General features: G+C 35.6%; 1 protein-coding gene across 2 annotated transcripts in view; it reads left to right on the top strand.

The window, feature by feature from the left end:
- Positions 1-20,226, top strand: part of bbg (PDZ domain-containing protein big bang) — a 537,119-nt gene that overhangs the window by 96,668 nt on the left and 420,225 nt on the right. For both annotated transcript variants that reach the window (XM_073983226.1, XM_073983227.1), the window contains exon 4: positions 10,010-13,839. In XM_073983226.1, the coding sequence (XP_073839327.1) occupies positions 10,010-13,839 (3,830 nt within the window). The remainder of the gene's footprint in view (positions 1-10,009; positions 13,840-20,226) is intronic.

Below are 20,226 nucleotides of genomic sequence, written 5' to 3'. Positions count from 1 at the left end.
AAAATATTTTTAGAGCCACTTCAGAGGCTCGTGGATTTTTAAAAATATTTTTAGAGCAACTTCAGAGGCTCGCGGATTTTTAAAAATATTTTTAGAGCCACTTCAGAGGCTCGTGGATTTTTAAAAATATTTTTAGAGCAACTTCAGAGGCTCGCGGATTTTTAAAAATATTTTTAGAGGCACTTCAAAGGCTTTTAAAAATATTTTAAAAATATTTTTAGAGGCACTTCAAAACTTTTAAAAATATATTTAGAGGTTCTGCTGAGGCTCGTGGATTTTTAAAAATATTTTTAGAGCTACTTCAGAGGCTCGTGGATTTTTTAAAATATTTTTAGAGTGACCTCTGATGCTCGTGGATTTTTTAAAATATTTTTAGATCGACCTCTGATGCTCGTGGATTTTTTAAAATATTTTTAGAGCGGTCTGTGATGCTCGTGGATTTTTTAAAATACTTTTAGAGCGACCTCTGATGCTCGTTAATTTTTTTAAAATATTTTTAGAGCGACCTCTAATGCTCGTGGATTTTTTAAAATATTTTTAGAGCGACCTTTGAGCCTCGTGGATTTTTTAAAATATTTTTGGAGCGACCTCTGAGGCTCATGGATTTTTTGACATATTTTTAGAGCGACCTCTGAGGCTCATGGATTTTTTAAAATATTTTTAGAGCGACCTCTGAGGCTCGTGGATTTTTTAAACTATTTTTAGAGCGACATCAAAGGCTCGTGGATCTTTTAAAATATTTTTAAAGCGAACTCTGAGGCTCGTGGATTTTTTAAAATATTTTTAGAGCGACCTCTGAGGCTCGTGGATTTTTTAAAATATTTTTAGAGCGACCTCTGAGGCTCGTGGATTTTTTAAAATATGTTTAGATCGACCTCTTATGCTCTGGATTTTTTAAAATATTTTTAGAGCGACCTCTGATGCTCGTGGATTTTTAAAATATTTTTAGAGCGACCTCTGATGCTCGTGGATTTTTCGAAATATTTTTAGAGCGACCTCTGATGCTCGTTGCTTTTTTAAATTATTTTTAGAGCGACCTCTGATGCTCGTGGATTTTTTAAAATATTTTTAGAGCGACCTCTGATGCTCGTGGATTTTTTAAAATATTTTTAGAGCGACCTCTGTTGCTCGTGGATTTTTTTAAAATATTTTTAGAGCGACCTCTGTTGCTCGTGGATTTTTTAAAACATTTTTAGAGCGACCTCTGTTGCTCGTGGATTTTTTTAAAATATTTTAGGAAATCTTCTAAGGTCTGTGGATTTTTAATACTATTTTTAGAAAAACTTCTGAGGTTTGTGGATTTTTAAAAATATTTTTAGGAGAACTTCTTAGTTTTGTGGATTAGAGTTTTGTGGTACTTCAGTGGCTCGTGGATTTTTTTAAAATATTTTTGGAGTGACATCTGAGGCTCGTGGATTTTTTAAAATATTTTTGGAGTGACATCTGAGGTTCGTGGATTTTTTAAAATATTTTTGGAGTGACATCTGAGGCTCTTAGATTTTTTAAAATATTTTTTGAGTGACATCTGAGGCTCGTAGATTTTTTAAAATATTTTTTGAGTGACATCTGAAGCTCGTGGATTTTTTAAAATATTTTTGGAGTGACATCTGAGGCTCGTGGATTTTTCAAATATTTTTGGAGTGACATCTGAGGCTCGTGGATTTTTTAAAATATTTTTGGAGTGACATCTGAGGCTCGTGGATTTTTTAAAATATTTTTGGAATGGCATCTGAGGCTCGTGGATTTTTTAAAATATTTTTGGAGTGACATCTGAGGCTCGTGGATTTTTTAAAATATTTTTGGAGTGACATCTGAGGCTCGTGGATTTTTTAAAATATTTTTGGAGTGACATCTGAGGCTCGTGGATTTTTTAAAATATGTTTGGAGTGACATCTGAGGCTCGTGGATTTTTTAAAATATTTTTGGAGTGACATCTGAGGCTCGTGGATTTTTTAAAATATTTTTGGAGTGAAATCTGAGGCTCGTGGATTTTTTAAAATATTTTTGGAGTGACATCTGAGGCTCGTGGATTTTTTAAAATATTTTTGGAGTGACATCTGAGGCTCGCGGATTTTTTAAAATATTTTTGGAGTGACATCTGAGGCTCGTGGATTTTTTAAAATATTTTTGGAGTGACATCTGAGGCTCGTGAATTTTTTAAAATATTTTTGGAGTGACATCTGAGGCTCGTGGATTTTTTAAAATATTTTTGGAGTGACATCTGAGGCTCGTGGATTTTTTAAAATATTTTTGGAGTGACATCTGAGGCTCGTGGATTTTTTTAAATATTTTTAGAGCGACCTCTGAGGCTCGTGGATTTCTTAAAATATTTTTAGAGCGACCTCTGAGGCTCGTGGATTTTTTAAAAAATGTTTAGAGCGACCTCTGAGGCTCGTGGATTTTTTTAAATATTTTTAGAGCGACCTCTGAATCTCGTGGATTTCTTAAAATATTTTTAGAGCGACCTCTGAGGCTCGTGGATTTTTTAAAAAATGTTTAGAGCGACCTCTGAGGCTCGTGGATTTTTTAAAAAATTTTTAGAGCGACCTCTGAGGCTCGTGGATTTTTTAAAATATTTTTAGAGCGACCTCTGAGGCTCGTGGATTTTTTAAAATATTTTTAGAGCGACCTCTGAGGCTCGTGGATTTTTTAAAATATTTTTAGAGCGACCTCTGAGGCTCGTGGATTTTTTAAAATATTTTTAGAGTTACTTCAGAGGCTCGAGGATTTTTAAAATTACTTTTAGAGGTTCTGCTGAGGCTCGTGGGTTTTTAAAATTACTTTTAGAGGTTCTGCTGAGGCTCGTGGATTTTTAAAATTACTTTTAGCCCAGATATGCCTAGTGTACTACATGTAGTACACCTACTATTTGCAGGTTTCTGAGCTTATTTTACGTTAAAATTTCTAATAAATTTGATGAGGCGGTACTGAACATAACGGTGAACAAAGCGTACTTTCATAAGTTTTGTCTAAAGTAATCGCTTGTGCGTATTATTTGTGATCGAAGATTTCAGTTTTGTGAAATTTGGAAAAGTGTGAAGATGCCACGCAATCGGCGCGAAAAAATGTTATATGCATATATTATTTTTGTTGGTTTTCTACATTTTTCTAATTTTAACAGTTGTAAAAATCAATACGTAGCAAAAGTATATGCCAAAAAATTAATTATATGTGATTTTAGTTGACATATTTCCTTGCGTACTACATGTAGTACGTTCGGCACTTGTGCGTAAAAAATAAAGATATAATTTTTACAGATTTTTATCACTAAATAAGATAATAAAGGCCTTAGAAGAAATATTTGAACAGTTTTCTACACGATTTTTATGGCATTGCAATTGTACCCGCCGTAGGTGTGAATACGAGGGCTACTAGATAAGTTTCTGGCCTAGGCAATATCGCCAAAAACGGCCGTTGTGACAGAAAATATTGATGCCGTGCAAGAACTAATAATGCAAAATCGTAATGTGATATACGGTGAGATAGAGGCAGCCTTGGTCATTTCTTACACCAGCATACATTCGATATTGCATGAACACCTGCCCGTAAAAAAGGTTTTGTTATCGTTGGAAACTCCACAATTTGACAATCGCTAAAAAAAGACTCGTGTCGATTGGTGCAAAGAAATTTTGAAAAAATACGATAGCGGTGCTTCACAAGACGTTTATACTGTCCTCACAGGTGACCAAACGTGAGTATAAGCGTATGAGCCTGAAACAAAACAGCAATTGACCATGGGGTCTACGAAGACGAGGCAAATCCAACAAAAGTTGTTCATTGAAGAAGCACTTCGAAACAAATGCTCGCCTGTTTCTGCGGCTTAACTGATCATATGGCGACTATGTGGCTTGAAAACCGTATGACGATAAATTCTGAGTAGTACTTTACAAGAAAAAAAAGGTGTGGTCAACGATTTTCGTCGCCAGAAGATGCAGTTGAAGCGTTTAAAACCCATGTTTTGGCGATGTCTCATCCGGAGTGGAAAAAGTGTTTGAACAATTGGTTTGAGTGCTGCCAAAAGTGTATAAATCATGATGGAGAATACTTTAGAAAACAACATAACTATTTTTGATGATAAATATTCGCGTTTTCATTAATAGGTCAGAAACTTTTATAGAAGCCCGCCTAATTACATTATAGATGAAGATCCTGGAGTAGATGAAGCTAATTTTAAAAATTTATCTCCTTCATTATTAAATGTTGAAGCTGATTTTTTTCGAAATCTTTATTCCACTTTTTCAGATAGCGATGTCGAATTGCACTTGCGTTATTGTAACAGATCTTACTTTGCTCTTCTCACTGACGGCTTGATACGTCAGTGAAAAGAGCGAAGCAAGATCTGGAAGACACCGATGCTATTATTTCAGCATGTGATAAGGAAATTTTACCTAAAACCCTGAAATTGTTTTAAAAAATTGTTGATGGTGATTTGGTGCAAGTTATTACTCAATTCTCCAGTGACTATGCCCCAAACATGATAAAACTATATTTCTCTTTTGCATACGTATATGCCGAGTGTACTACATGTAGTACGGCCTTAAAATCCAAGTTAGAAAATATTTTTCTTTATTTTTTCTTCAGTTTTGTAATATTATCTGTCAGAATAACACTATATTGGAAAATCACGAAAATTGCTGCATTAGTTTGCCCGTCGGCATATCCGGGTTAGAGGTTCTGCTGAGGCTCGTGGATTTTTAAAAATTACTTTTAGAGGTTCTGCTGAGGCTCGTGGATTTTTAAAAATATTTTTAGAAAAACTTCTGAGGTTTGTGGATTTCTAAAACTATTTTTAGGAGAACTTCTTAGGTTTGTTTATTTTTAAAAATATTTTTAGAGGTACTTCAGAGGCTCGTGGATTTTTAAAAATATTTTTAGAGGTACTTCAGAGGCTCGTGGATTTTTAAAAATATTTTTAGAGGTACTTCAGAGGCTCGTGGATTTGAAAAAATATTTTTAGAGGTTCTGCTTAGGCTCGTTGATTTTTAAAAATATATTAAGAGGTTCTGCTGAGGCTCGTGGATTTTTAAAAATATATTAAGAGGTTCTGCTGAGGCTCGTGGATTTTTAAAAATATATTAAGAGGTTCTGCTGAGGCTCGTGGATTTTTAAAAATATTTTTAGAGCCACTTCAGAGGCTCGTGGATTTTTAAAAATATTTTTAGAGCCACTTCAGAGGCTCGTGGATTTTTAAAAATATTTTTAGAGCCACTTCAGAGGCTCGTGGATTTTTAAAAATATTTTTAGAGCAACTTCAGAGGCTCGTGGATTTTTAAAAATATTTTTAGAGCCACTTCAGAGGCTCGTGGATTTTTAAAAATATTTTTAGAGCCACTTCAGAGGCTCGTTGATTTTTAAAAATATTTTTAGAGGTACTTCAGAGGCTCGTGGATTTTTAAAAATATTTTTAGAGGTACTTCAGAGGCTCGTGGATTTTTAAAAATATTTTTAGAGGTACTTCAGAGGCTCGTGGATTTTTAAAAATATTTTTAGAGGTACTTCAGAGGCTCGTGGATTTTTAAAAATATTTTTAGAGGTACTTCAGAGGCTCGTGGATTTTTAAAAATATTTTTAGAGGTACTTCAGAGGCTCGTGGATTTTTAAAAATATTTTTAGAGGTACTTCAGAGGCTCGTGGATTTTTAAAAATATTTTTTTGAGCGACGCCTGAGGCTTTTGGAGTTTTAAAAATATTTTTAGAGTGACGTCTAAGGCTCGCGGATTTTTAAAAATATTTTTCGAGCGACGCCTGAGGCTCTTGGAGTTTTTAAAATATTTTTAGAGTGACGTCTGAGGCTCGTGTATTCTTAAAAATATTTTTAGAATGACATCTGGGTTCGTGGATTTTTAAAAATATTTTTAGAGCGACATCTGAGGCTCGTGTATTTTTAAAAATATTTTTAGAGTGACATCTGAGGCTCTTGTATTTTTAAAAATATTTTTACAGTGACATCTGAGGCTCGTGGATTTTTAAAAATATTTTTACAGTGACATCTGAGGCTCGTGGATTTTTAAAAATATTTTTAGAGCGACATCTGAGGCTCGTGGATTTTTTAAAATATTTTTGGAGTGACATCTGAGGCTCGTGGATTTTTTAAAATATTTTTGGAGTGAAATCTGAGGCTCGTGGATTTTTTAAAATATTTTTGGAGTGACATCTGAGGCTCGTGGATTTTTTAAAATATTTTTGGAGTGACATCTGAGGCTCGCGGATTTTTTAAAATATTTTTGGAGTGACATCTGAGGCTTGTGGATTTTTTAAAATATTTTTGGAGTGACATCTGAGGCTCGTGAATTTTTTAAAATATTTTTGGAGTGACATCTGAGGCTCGTGGATTTTTTAAAATATTTTTGGAGTGACATCTGAGGCTCGTGGATTTTTTAAAATATTTTTGGAGTGACATCTGAGGCTCGTGGATTTTTTTAAATATTTTTAGAGCGACCTCTGAGGCTCGTGGATTTCTTAAAATATTTTTAGAGCGACCTCTGAGGCTCGTGGATTTTTTAAAAAATGTTTAGAGCGACCTCTGAGGCTCGTGGATTTTTTTAAATATTTTTAGAGCGACCTCTGAGGCTCGTGGATTTCTTAAAATATTTTTAGAGTGACCTCTGAGGCTCGTGGATTTTTTAAAAAATGTTTAGAGCGACCTCTGAGGCTCGTGGATTTTTTAAAAAATTTTTAGAGCGACCTCTGAGGCTCGTGGATTTTTTAAAAAATTTTTAGAGCGACCTCTGAGGCTCGTGGATTTTTTAAAATATTTTTAGAGCGACCTCTGAGGCTCGTGGATTTTTTAAAATATTTTTAGCGCGACCTCTGAGGCTCGTGGATTTTTTAAAATATTTTTTGAGTTACTTCAGAGGCTCGTGGATTTTTAAAATTACTTTTAGAGGTTCTGCTGAGGCTCGTGGGTTTTTAAAATTACTTTTAGAGGTTCTGCTGAGGCTCGTGGATTTTTAAAATTACTTTTAGAGGTTCTGCTGAGGCTCGTGGATTTTTAAAAATTACTTTTAGAGGTTCTGCTGAGGCTCGTGGATTTTTAAAAATATTTTTAGAAAAACTTCTGAGGTTTGTGGATTTCTAAAACTATTTTTAGGAGAACTTCTTAGGTTTGTTTATTTTTAAAAATATTTTTAGAGGTACTTCAGAGACTCGTGGATTTTTAAAAATATTTTCAGAGGTACTTCAGAGGCTCGTGGATTTTTAAAAATATTTTTAGAGGTACTTCAGAGGCTCGTGGATTTTTAAAAATATTTTTAGAGGTACTTCAGAGGCTCGTCGATTTGAAAAAATATTTTTAGAGGTTCTGCTGAGGCTCGTTGATTTTTAAAAATATATTAAGAGGTTCTGCTGAGGCTCGTGGATTTTTAAAAATATATTAAGAGGTTCTGCTGAGGCTCGTGGATTTTTAAAAATATATTAAGAGGTTCTGCTGAGGCTCGTGGATTTTTAAAAATATATTAAGAGGTTCTGCTGAGGCTCGTGGATTTTTAAAAATATTTTTAGAGCCACTTCAGAGGCTCGTGGATTTTTAAAAATATTTTTAGAGCCACTTCAGAGGCTCGTGGATTTTTAAAAATATTTTTAGAGCCACTTCAGAGGCTCGTGGATTTTTAAAAATATTTTTAGAGCAACTTCAGAGGCTCGTGGATTTTTAAAAATATTTTTAGAGCCACTTCAGAGGCTCGTGGATTTTTAAAAATATTTTTAGAGCCACTTCAGAGGCTCGTTGATTTTTAAAAATATTTTTAGAGGTACTTCAGAGGCTCGTGGATTTTTAAAAATATTTTTAGAGGTACTTCAGAGGCTCGTGGATTTTTAAAAATATTTTTAGAGGTACTTCAGAGGCTCGTGGATTTTTAAAAATATTTTTAGAGCCACTTCAGAGGCTCGTTGATTTTTAAAAATATTTTTAGAGGTACTTCAGAGGCTCGTGGATTTTTAAAAATATTTTTAGAGGTACTTCAGAGGCTCGTGGATTTTTAAAAATATTTTTAGAGGTACTTCAGAGGCTCGTGGATTTTTAAAAATATTTTTAGAGGTACTTCAGAGGCTCGTGGATTTTTAAAAATATTTTTAGAGGTACTTCAGAGGCTCGTGGATTTTTAAAAATATTTTTAGAGGTACTTCAGAGCCACTTCAGAGGCTCGTGGATTTTTAAAAATATTTTTAGAGGTACTTCAGAGCCACTTCAGAGGCTCGTGGATTTTTAAAAATATTTTTAGAGGTACTTCAGAGCCACTTCAGAGGCTCGTGGATTTTTAAAAATATTTTTAGAGGTACTTCAGGGGCTCGTGGATTTTTAAAAATATTTTTAGAGCCACTTCAGAGGCTCGTGGGTTTTTAAAAATATTTTTAGAGCCACTTCAGAGGCTCGTGGATTTTTAAAAATATTTTTAGAGCCACTTCAGAGGCTCGTGGATTTTTAAAAATATTTTTAGAGCCACTTCAGAGGCTCGTGGATTTTTAAAAATATTTTTAGAGCCACTTCAGAGGCTCGTGGATTTTTAAAAATATTTTTAGAGTAATTACAGAGGCTCGTGGATTTTTAAAAATATTTTTAGAGTAATTACAGAGGCTCGTGGATTTTTAAAAATATTTTTAGAGGTACTTCAGAGGCTCTTGGATTTTTAAAAATATTTTTAGAGGTACTTCAGAGGCTCGTGGATTTTTAAAAATATTTTTAGAGGTACTTCAGAGGCTCGTGGATTTTTAAAAATATTTTTAGAGGTACTTCAGAGGCTCGTGGATTTTTAAAAATATTTTTAGAGGCTCAACAGAGGCTCGTGGATTTTTAAAAATATTTTTAGAGGCTCAACAGAGGCTCGTGGATTTTTAAAAATATTTTTTTGAGCGACGCCTGAGGCTTTTGGAGTTTTAAAAATATTTTTAGAGTGACGCCTGAGGCTTTTGGAGTTTTAAAAATATTTTTAGAGTGACGTCTAAGGCTCGCGGATTTTTAAAAATATTTTTCGAGCGACGCCTGAGGCTCTTGGAGTTTTTAAAATATTTTTAGAGTGACGTCTGAGGCTCGTGTATTCTTAAAAATATTTTTAGAATGACATCTGAGTTCGTGGATTTTTAAAAATATTTTTAGAGCGACATCTGAGGCTCGTGGATTTTTAAAAATATTTTTAGAGGGGCTTAAGAGGTTCGTGGATTTTTAAAAATATTTTTAGAGCGACATCTGAGGCTCGTGTATTTTTAAAAATATTTTTAGAGTGACATCTGAGGCTCTTGTATTTTTAAAAATATTTTTACAGTGACATCTGAGGCTCGTGGATTTTTAAAAATATTTTTAGAGGGACATCTTAGGCTCGTGGATTTTTAAAAATATTGTTAGAGGGACATCTGAGGCTTGTGGATTTTTAAAAATATTTTTAGAGTGACATCTGAGGCTCGTGGATTTTTAAAAATATTTTTAGAGTGACATCTGAGGCTCGTGGATTTTTAAAAATATTTTTAGAGTGACATCTGAGGCTCGTGGATTTTTAAAAATATTTTTAGAGTGACATCTGAGGCTCGGGGATTTTTAAAAATATTTTTAGAGTGACATTTTGAAGAATAACTTTATGCTGTGTGTTATTGTAGGACCCTTTGGCTGCCTGTTTTGCCTTCCCCTATCTTTCCGTTATTCCACCTGATTTGTTTGTTGTGAAACTAACGGAAAGTAAACAGACTAAAAATAATGAAACATCATCGTCAACGCTTGGAGAGATAAGGCGGTGCAGCAGACCTATTTACAGGTGCTTGCCTACGCTACCTTATCAGCAAAAATACGCTACGCCAGTAAAGTTAGTAAAGAAAATTGAAATTTAGTATAGAATTTCGATTGAAAAGGTTAAGGTTAGGCGTACGAAGTAAAAAAAAAATAAACCGAAAAGCTATTAAAAAGTAAGAGTAGAGAGACCTACCCGACACAACCATTACAAGCTAATTTCCGGCGAGCCAAAAAGGGGTAAATCAGCTGTAAGTTGTTTTGAATCTAATTAATTGCTCGTTTTTTTGTTTTCAGTCCCATTGTCATAGTTGATGATTTGAGTCAGCAAAAATCAGCCGCTGCAGGAGCTACAAAGTCGCAAGCTGAGAATAAACAAGAATCTGAACAAAAATCAATTCTGAAGGGGAATCTCAAGAAACCTGCCTTCATTGGGGTGCCTGTCCAACCGCCCACAGTACCAGCCTTTGAGGATTTGAAGAGTCTAAAGAAGAACCTGAAAGAGCCCAGCAGAGATCATAAAATAGATAGCAAAACAATGAGTGAGGAAACGAAAGAGAAATGCAATAATTTGCAAAATTCCGAAGATAAGATAGCTAACGCTGAAACAACTACCGTCGATATGCAAACTAATGAGGAAGTGGCCAAGGTAATGGAAATTAAGCAAAACGAAAATAGCTCGGAGATACCCGAGATAACTGAAGAAAGCAAAGAAGTCAAGGAACAAAACTTTGTTGAGGTTAGTAAGAGTTCGTCCAAGGAAATCTCTGAGGATAATTCGCAAACCTGTAAAACCTCTGAGGAGGTAAAAACCGAGCACCAAGAAACCACAACTAAGACGGAAACCGAAACCAAGACCACAACAACTACGAAGAAAATCATAAAATCCACCACGACCAGCAGCAGTACATCACAGGTCCTAGAAACTACAAACTTAAGTGATTTAAAGGCCTTGGATGCATTGCCTGAGGAATTTAAGAAAGCCCTACCCAAAGAGTTTGAAAAATTGATGAACTCTCCAAAATCTCCGCAGGATAGCAAACCAGTATTTACCCTCCAACCCTACAATGAGCGCAAAGGTAATACCAAAATCACCGTACTCGAGGAGAGGCAATTTGAATCCGATCAAAAAGCCTATTCCGAAATACGCACCAAGGACGCAAAAACTGGTGAGGAAAAGGTCCAAAAATCCAGTGAAACCCATAAGGAAAGAGCCAAACTGAAGAAGGTACAATCTCAAGATAGTCTTGATGAGAACTTTGAGGCCTCCGGACAGCAGCAGCAACCTCTAACTGTTACCGCCAAAGCGGAAACAAGATTAGCGGAAGAGGCCCATAATCCACAGGATAATCAAAGTATTGCCCGAGGTATTTTGAAATTATCGGAGTGTGGTAAACAAATTCTGGCGAATGCAATGGGTGGTGTGGATCTGGTGGAGTGTGAGCATCAGGTTATGGAGACATTTGAGGATTCGGAACAGATTCTGAAACCAAATGAAGAGAAGAAGAAGGAAACAAAACCTTTGGAAAAACCTTCCTTGATAAGGGAAATCAGTGAAACCCTGACGGTCACTAATAATGGTGATACTCAGGTCACCAAGCGTAATGAGACTACAATGGAAGAAGCCAAGCCAGACGTCTTTGAGAGGACCAAAGAGGCTCAAAGTCCCCAACAGCTTGAGGCCCAGAAAATTGTGGAAAATATTTTGCAGGATGCTGAGAAACAGGCCCTGAAACGTTCTGAAGTCCCCAAGGAACCGGCGAAAAAGGGTCCCAAGCTTCTCAAGAAATCGGAGGAGGAAAAACGTCTAGAATTGGAGGCCCAGAAGCTAATTGAAAGTTATCAAAAGGTTCGCAAGGAGGCGGAGAAACTTTTCCAGTTTGATAACTTCAGACACAATGATGATGATCAGGGCTTTGATTTGAGTGGATTGGAAGTTCAGGAAGAGGAGGAAACACCAAAAGCGAGTTTGAAGGAAGATTTGAATGTGAAAGTGGACAATACTTCAGAAAATGTGGAGAAGTTCGAAGGGGAAGTGGTGCATTCTAAACCAGAAGTGAAGAAAGCGGAACCTGAAGTGAAGAAATCAGAACGTGAAGTGAAGAAATCAGAACCTGAAGTGAAGAAATCGGAATCTGAAGTGAAGAAATCCGAACCTGAAGTGAAGAAATCGGAACCTGAAGTGAAAGAATCTGAACCTGAAGTGCAAGAATCTGAACCAGCAGCAAAGAAATCGGAACAAGAAAATAAGAAATCTGATCCAGAAGTAAAGAGCCCGGAACTTGTGAAGAAATCTGTACCAGATGCAAAGATTTCTGAACCGGAAGTGAAAAGATCTGATCCTGTGAAGGAATCCAAACCACAAGTCAAAAAAACTGAATCAGAAGAGTCTGAACCAGAAATCAAGAAATCTGAGCCAAAAGTCAAGGAAACAGAATCACCATTCAAGAAATCGGAACCAGAAGTCAAGGAGTCTGAACAAGAAGTCAAAGAATCTGATTCAGAAGTAAAGAAACTTGAATCAGTTGTGGTGAAATCAGAATCTGAGGCAAAGAAATCTGATCCAGTTAAGAATTCTGAACCCAAAGTGAACAAACTTGAACCTGAGGTAAAAAAATCAGAACCTGTGAAGAAATCTGAAACCGAAGTGAAGAAATCCGAAGCAGAAGTGAAAAAATCCGAAGCAGAAGTGATCAAGTCCGTACCAGAAGTGAAGAAATCCGAAGTGGAAGTCAAGAAATCTCAAACAGAAGTTACGAAATCTTCACCAGATGCCAAGAAACGCGAACTTCAAGTCAAGAATTCGGAGCCAGTGAAGAATTCTGAAACAGAAACTAAGAAATTCGCTGCGGAAGTGAAGAAGTTTGAGAAGAATGTCCCTCAAAATAAGGAAACTCTTCCTGAATTTAAGAAATCTGAGCCACAAGTGAAGACCTCTGTCCAAGAAGTTAAGACACCAGAAAACAAGAACAAAACCTCAACACCAACTACAGAAATTGCTCTGGAAAAGAGAGAAATCACAAAAGAAAAGAAGGAATTCTCAGACTTCCCTAAAATGCCACAAAGCTTGCCACCTCAGATGACAAAAGTGGAACCCCACTTTGTCATTAAAGGTGAAACGAAACCCCCAACACCACCCTCAAGGAGTGACAGTGAAATCCTAAGCTCTCCCATAATCATCACCCCCAGTTCCTCTGGAGATCTTCTACAAACAGAAACTGAATATGTGCTGCACAAAAATATCATCAAAGCAGAAGAGAAGAAACCTCAAATCCACACAGAAACCAAGATCACTGAAATTATTACCATTGAAGAAAGTCCTAAAACTCCCAAGGAGGTCCTTACGAAATCCCCTCTCACAACGCACAAAGAAACCTCCACGAAGATTATTAAAATATCTCCCAAATCTTCACCACGAGCTTCTCCCAAACTCAAACGCAGTGAAAAGTCGTCCAAAACAAAGAGCGAAGAGAGTGGAGAAGAGACAACTTCACCTAAACCGAAACCCAAACCCTCACCAAAACCCAAACCACCCGTACCCCAGAGACGAAACAGTGGTGATGCTGCCGCTAAACCCATACCCAAGCGTCGAGGTTCCCTAGAAACCACTGCCACCATTACACTACCGCCCAAAGAACCGGCACGGCAATCACCCACACAAGCCACAACTCCGATAATTGAAATACCCAAACCAATGGAACGTATCATTGTGGGTGTGGAACATCACATTATTATACCTTCGGCTGACTTAAAGAAAGACACGCCCATTCAACCACCGGTCATAACCTTGGCTAGCGATAAACTTCCCTCAGTGGTGGAGAAACAAGCCTCGTTTGAATCTAAAGTGCCACTACTAAGTCAAACGGCTTCGGGTGATCTATTGGAGACCATTAATTTACCAAATGTCTCCACATCGGCTTCAGATATTTCGAAAAATTCCAAAGAAATTTTAATGTCCTCATCTTTGGATTCGGTGCAAAGTGTAACCGAGGAACAGTTAAGGTATTCTAAACCTACTTTCCACACCGATGAGGAGGAGGAACATGAAGAGCAGGAGGAGAAGAAGGAGTCCAGGGAGCAGCACCAGGATATGAAAGCCCGTCGAGAGCAAGAGAAGAAAATTGAAGGTAAGTCGAATCAATTTTTTCCCATTTTTATATTGAAACGGAACAGTTTTGAGATTGATGCCCAAAAAGACAATTTAAATAAAATAAAATTCCCCTGGAGGCATTTTAAGCAGACTAAAAATCTTTAGGAGGCCTTCCATGCGGAAAAGTGTAGCTCGAATACATTTTTTAATGGAGAGGAAGTCCTAAAAAGGTATCCTATATAGAATAGAAAGATTGAAGAAGTTTTACTATGAATGGGAGACTTCTGTCTTATTCCTAATACAATGAAAGCCCTCAGAGGGTCTCCCATGTCGAAAAAGAGGTCTCATGAAGTCTTCTACATGCTTTATGAAGTCTTCCAGAATCTTACAGGAGCTTCAATTCACGAATGAAGGTTGCCTATAACGAACAAAATGTCTAATGAAGTCTTCTATATCGAATATGAGACATCAGTCAATCAGAAGGGTTATTGAGCCTTTCAGAATTCTCCAGGAGCTTTCTTTCTTAAATTGAAGGTCCCTATATGGAATAATGCAATTAAAGTTCTTTTCTCCAGTCGTCCGGTATTAATTATTTAAATATTCTCCTTAAAGTATGCTCACGAATTTATGTTCTTAAGTAGAGTAGTGCTAAACGTGAAGTATATGTGGCGTAATAGTGTACATTGTACTTGAAATCTATTGGATAGATTCAAGGGGCTTTCGATGCCTCCAAAAATCTCTAGGAACATTATCATAGGCCTCGGAAGACCACAAAAATCTAGAGGAAATCCTCTGAGGCCTATGGAATCTTTCGGGAGTTTTCTTTCTTGAATAAATGCCTCCTATATCGAACAGAAGGTCTCATGAAGTCTTCCACATCGAATTTGAGACATCAGTCCACCAGAGGGGTTTATTGAGCCTTTCAAAATTCTCAGAAGCTATCTTTCTTGCATTGAAGGTGGAATAATGCAATCAAAATGCTTTTCTCCAATCGTCCATCATAATTATTTAAAATTCCCCCCTAAAAGCATGCCCATACATGTTTCTTGTTAAGTAAAGCAATGTTATATTTGAAGTATAGATGTAGTAATAGTGTATTTTTGTACTGGAAATCTATAGGAATGATTCCAGAGGGTTTCGAGGTCTCCAACAATCTTTAGGAACATTTCCATAGGCATCTGTAGCCCATAAAAATATAGCTTAAATCCTGTGAAACCTATGGAATCTTTCGGGAATTTTCTTTCTTGAATGAATGCCCGTTTTACCGAACAAAAGGTCTCTTGAAGTCTTCTACATCGAATATGAGACATCAGTGAATTAGAAGAGCTTATTTAGCCTTTCAAATTTCTCCAGCAGTTATCTTTCTTAAATTGAAGGGCCCTATATGGAATAATGCATCCAAAATTCTTTTCTTCAGTCCTCCGGTATTAACTATTTAAATATTCCACCTAAAAGTAGGCTCACAAATTTACCCTCTTTAACAAAGTAATGTTAAACTTGAAGTATATACTGCGCAATAGTGTACTCTTTGTACTGGGAAATTTTTCCTAAGCCTACGTAGCATACAATGTCCAAGAAAGTCTATAGGGAAGTTTCCATAGGCCTCAAAATCCCACACAAATCAAAAGGAAAACCTCTGAGGCCTATGGAATCTCTCTGGAGTTTGTTTTTCTTAAACCATTGCCTCTTTATCTTATGAAGTCTTGCACATAGGATATAAGGCATCAAGTATCAATAAGAATGCCTTATGTAGCCTTTCAAAATCCTTCGGAAGTTCTCTTTCTTGAATGAATAGTCCCTATATGGAATACTTCCATCTATAGGAAAGTTTACTAAGGGCTCCAAGGCTCACAAAAATCTATAGAAAAGTTTCCATAGTCTTCCGAGTTTCATAAAAATCTATAGGAAAGTTTCCATAGACCTTTGAGGTCCACACAAATCTAGAGAACGTTTCGCATTGGCCTTTGAGGCCCCAAGTTTCTCCAGGAAAATTTTCTGTGGAAGTTAAGGCTTTCAAAATTTCTTCAGGAAATTTTTTTATGCCTCTGATGGCTCCATATATCTATAGTAAATATTTCTTAGCCCTCTGAGGTCCATAAACTTCCAAGGCTCACAAAAATCTGTAGAAAACTTTGCAGAGGCTTCCAAGGCTCACAAAAATCTATAGGAAAGTTTCCGTATCCCTTTGAGGTCCACATACATCTGGAGAAAATTTCCCTTTGGCCTTTAAGCCACAAGTTTCTCTAGGAAAATTTTCTTAGGAAGTTAAGGCTTTCAAATTCCTACAGGAATTTTTTTGTAGGCCTCTGATGGCTCCATATGTTTATAGTAAATATTTCTTAGCCCTCAGAGTTCCATAAACTTTTATAGAAAATGGTTCGTTGCCTCCATGGCCAACAAATTCATTTAGAAAAATGTTTGCAGATCTCAAGGATATTAAAAAATTTTATCAGAGAAATTTAATAAGATTTTCACGCCTCATAGGTCTACACAATTTTATAGAATTTTTTTCAAGGCCTCTGAGGCCTGCGAATTTCAGTATGAAATGTTTAATAGACGTCCGAAGATTATAAATCTCTACAGATTTTTTTTATCCATCTGAGGCGTACAAATTGCTTTAAAAATTTTTATCTACACCTCGAAAGCCAAACTATTCTTTATTAAATTTTTTGTAAGCCTCTGAGGTCTTTAAATTTTTATAGGAAATTGTTTTGTAAGCCTCCGAGGCCTACAAACTTCTGTAAGAAAATATCTCCTAGGCCTCTGAGCTTTACAAGTTTCCATAGAAAGTATATCGTAAGCCTTTGAGGTCTATACATATCTATAGAAATTTTTCGTTGGCTTCTGAGACCTACAGATTTTTATTGTAAAATTTTTTTGGGCCTCTGGAGCCTAAAAGTGTCTGTAGGAAATTATTCCAAGGCTTGTTAGATCCAAAAATTTCTATTAGAATTTTTTTATAAAGAGCTGTTCATGATCTCTAAGGTCTAAAATTTGTTCTTATATATTCCGCCTAAAAGTCTGCACAAAAAATTACCTCTAAAACAAATTTGCCAATATTAATAATAAATTTCAATTATAGATGGCGTGATCTTGATTTTTCAAATACTATGTCAAAAATTTCATAGGCCTCCGATGTCTACAAATATCCATAGGAAATTTTTCTTTAGCCACTGAGGCCTATAGATTTCTATGGGAAATTTTTCTTTGGCCTGTGAGACCCACAAGTTTCTAAACTAATAATAAGTTTCAAGTATAGGTGGTGTGATCTTGATTTTTCAAATGCTGTGTCAATACAAATTTCCATAGGAAATTTTTTTTAGCCTCTGAGACCTATGCATTTTTATAGGCCTCTGAGGCCTACATATTCTTTAGGAAATTTTTTTTGTAGGCCTCTGAGGCCTAAATATTTCTATAGGAAAAAATTTCCTATGTATCTGAGGCCTAATAAAATCTATAATAAATTTTTCGTAGGCCTCTGAAGCCTACAAATTTTTATAGGAAAAGTTTCGTAGGCCTCTGAAACCTAAAATGTCCTTAGGAAAATTTTCAGATGCCTACAGAAATTTATTGGAAATTTGTCGTAGGCCTACAAATTTCTATTAGAAATTTTTCGTAGACCTTGAAGAAAATTATAGAAAATATTGGACATTTTTTGTCGGCCTCTGAGTCCCTCAAATGTCTATAGGAAATTTTTCGTATGCCTCTGAGGCCAAGAAATTTTTATAGGATTTTTTTTTCGTAGGCCTCAAATGTCTAGTCATATCCATAGGAAATTTTACGTAGGTCTCAGAGGCTTTCAAATGTCTATAGGAAATTTTTGTAGGCCTGAAAGACTTACAAATTTCTTTAGGAAATTTTTCGTAGGCCTATAAATTTTTATAGGAAATTTTTCGTGGGCCTCAGAGGCCTGCAAATTCCTGTAGATTTTTTCTAAGCCTCTGACGCATACAAATTTCTATAGAAAATTTTTCGTAGGCCTTTGAGGCCTATGAATGTCTATAAACATTTTTTTAGGCCTCTTCTATAAATTTCTATAGGAAATTTTTCGTAGGCCTCAAAGGCCTATACATTTCTGTAGAAAGCCTCTAAGGCCTACACATTTCTATAGGAAATTTTTCGTAGGCTTCTGAGGCCTACACCTTCTATAGGAAAATTTTCATAGGCCTCTGAGGCCTACAAATTTCAGTAGAATATATTCCGTAGGCCTCTGAGGGCTAAAAATTTCGATAAGAAATTTTTTCTAAGCCTCTGAGGCTCACCAAATTCTATAAAAATTGTTCGAGGCCTACTAATTTCAATAGATCATTTTTCGTTATGCTCTGAGGCCTATTAGAAATTATTCCCAAGCCTTAGATTCCCAGAAATGTATATGGGAAATTTTTCGTAAGCTTCTGAGGCCTATATATTTCCATAGCAAATTTCCTATATGACATTTTTCGTACAAACCATCAAATTGTACGCCATCTGCAGCGGAAAATTAAAACGTCTATATTAGCAGAGACACGAGCCATATAACCACTGTTTCAAACGAATAATAGATGGCACTGTGGTATCATGGTTAGTGAGTAGATACAGTTGGTATGTTCTCAAACCATCACCATTTTAAGAGACTCCTTCGTAAGTGTACGAATTTTTGAAATATTTGAAACCATCTGCGGATTTATGTTTATTTTATTTTTTTATATTATCCTAATAATATTTTTGTCCTAAGCACCTTTTTGCAATTCTTTTTATTTCCCTCAAAATAGTAAAATTTGAAAATTTATTGCAATTGTTTTGATATTTTTCTACCGAAAAAGCCACTTTAATGGCATTTACATTTAATTGATTTCTACGAAGGAAAAAAATCAATTTGAATTTCTAATTAAATTGAAAATCCGAAAACCAACAACAACAATGCTAAGGTATATTTGCCAGTCCGTACACACTTTGACCAAATAACACACATTTGGCTTTTGGGCCACGAAAAGTGGAAAAATTGCAGCAGCAACAACAAACCCATTGGCAACCAGGCTTATGGAAGGGATTTCTCATACCTCCACAGTTTCCACTTTTGGCAATGGGCGTTGTTCGGACAATCCACAGACAATAGGTGTAAACAAACAAATTGAAACATTGTTTGAACAGATTTTTTTTTTCATTTCAAGTCAATTCGGTTGTTCGGTTAATAAATAAAAATTAATAGAAACAACATTGGCGAACTGTTAACAAATCAACGCCCATATTTTCCATGGAAGGATAGGAGAATTTGTAGCTGCTAAATAGGTGGCTGCGTTGAAAGGGCGCACATACGGCAGAGAATTTTGTTTAACAAAAAACACTTTCTGGAAACCATAAAAAAAGCAACAGGTGGAATACTTTTTTGTCAATCCCTATAGCTGAGTTTTAAGTTCCATCACTCTAAAATGTTGTCTCTTTATGGGTTTACTCTGTTTGGCCTATTTGTATTTTTTCTCCATTCGTTATAGAAATTAAGTACGATTTTTTATGTCCGCTCATGACAAGTTTTGCATAATTGCCCCCTTTGTTTAACAAAGCCCAGAAGCTTAAAATGACCAAAGTACCTCTAAGCCATAAACAAATGAGATGAGGTAACGAATCAGAGGAAAATGTGTAATACAAATATGCTTTTAGAAGGAATGGCTACAAATATGTCAACGAAAAATTGCTTACAGAAATTTTTCTATGTCTCTGAGTTCTACATAAAAAAAAAGAAATTTGAAACCTTGGGAAATGAAATTGCTTCCATAGAATCTAGAAGAATACAAGATCACGCCATCTATTCTTGACGTCTTTTGACCAAATTAATCAAGTAGATGCGTAGATGAGCATGCTTTTAGGCGGAGTATTTTGGAAAATCCCCCTAATGAAATTGTGTAGGCCTCAGAGACCTAGGGAAACATTTTCTATAGATATTTCTATGCCTCAAGGCATCAGAAAAATTTCCTATAGAAATGTATAGGCCTCAGGGGCCTACGAAGAATTTCCTATAGAAATTTGTAGGCCTCATCGGTCCTGTAAAAAACTGTTGTTCTCCTAGGCCTACGAAAAAAAAATCCTAAAGAAATCTGTAAATCTCAGAGGCCTACGAAAATATTCGTATAGAAATTTGTAGGCTGAAGTTCTCCCATAACATTTGGAATACTCAATATCACGCCATCTATATTTCAAGTTTAACATTATAAGTTAAATATTTGTCTTAAGAAGATATTACGTTGAGCATGCTTTTCGGCGGAATATTTAAGAAACATTTTTATGGAAATTTCTAGACTTCAGAGACTTACAATAATATTTTATAAAATATTCTTCTAGAAATAGTTTTTTTAACTCGTGGATTTTTTAAAAAAATATTTTTTCACAAATCGTGGATTTTTTAAAAAATATTTTTTCACAAATCATGGATTTTTTAAAAAATATTTTT

The sequence above is a fragment of the Musca autumnalis genome, unplaced genomic scaffold, assembly GCF_047663935.1.
Source record: "Musca autumnalis isolate F117 unplaced genomic scaffold, ASM4766393v1 scaffold_4, whole genome shotgun sequence".
Classification (NCBI taxonomy): Eukaryota; Metazoa; Arthropoda; class Insecta; order Diptera; family Muscidae; genus Musca; species Musca autumnalis.
This window is presented reverse-complemented; position numbering and strand designations above follow the sequence as displayed.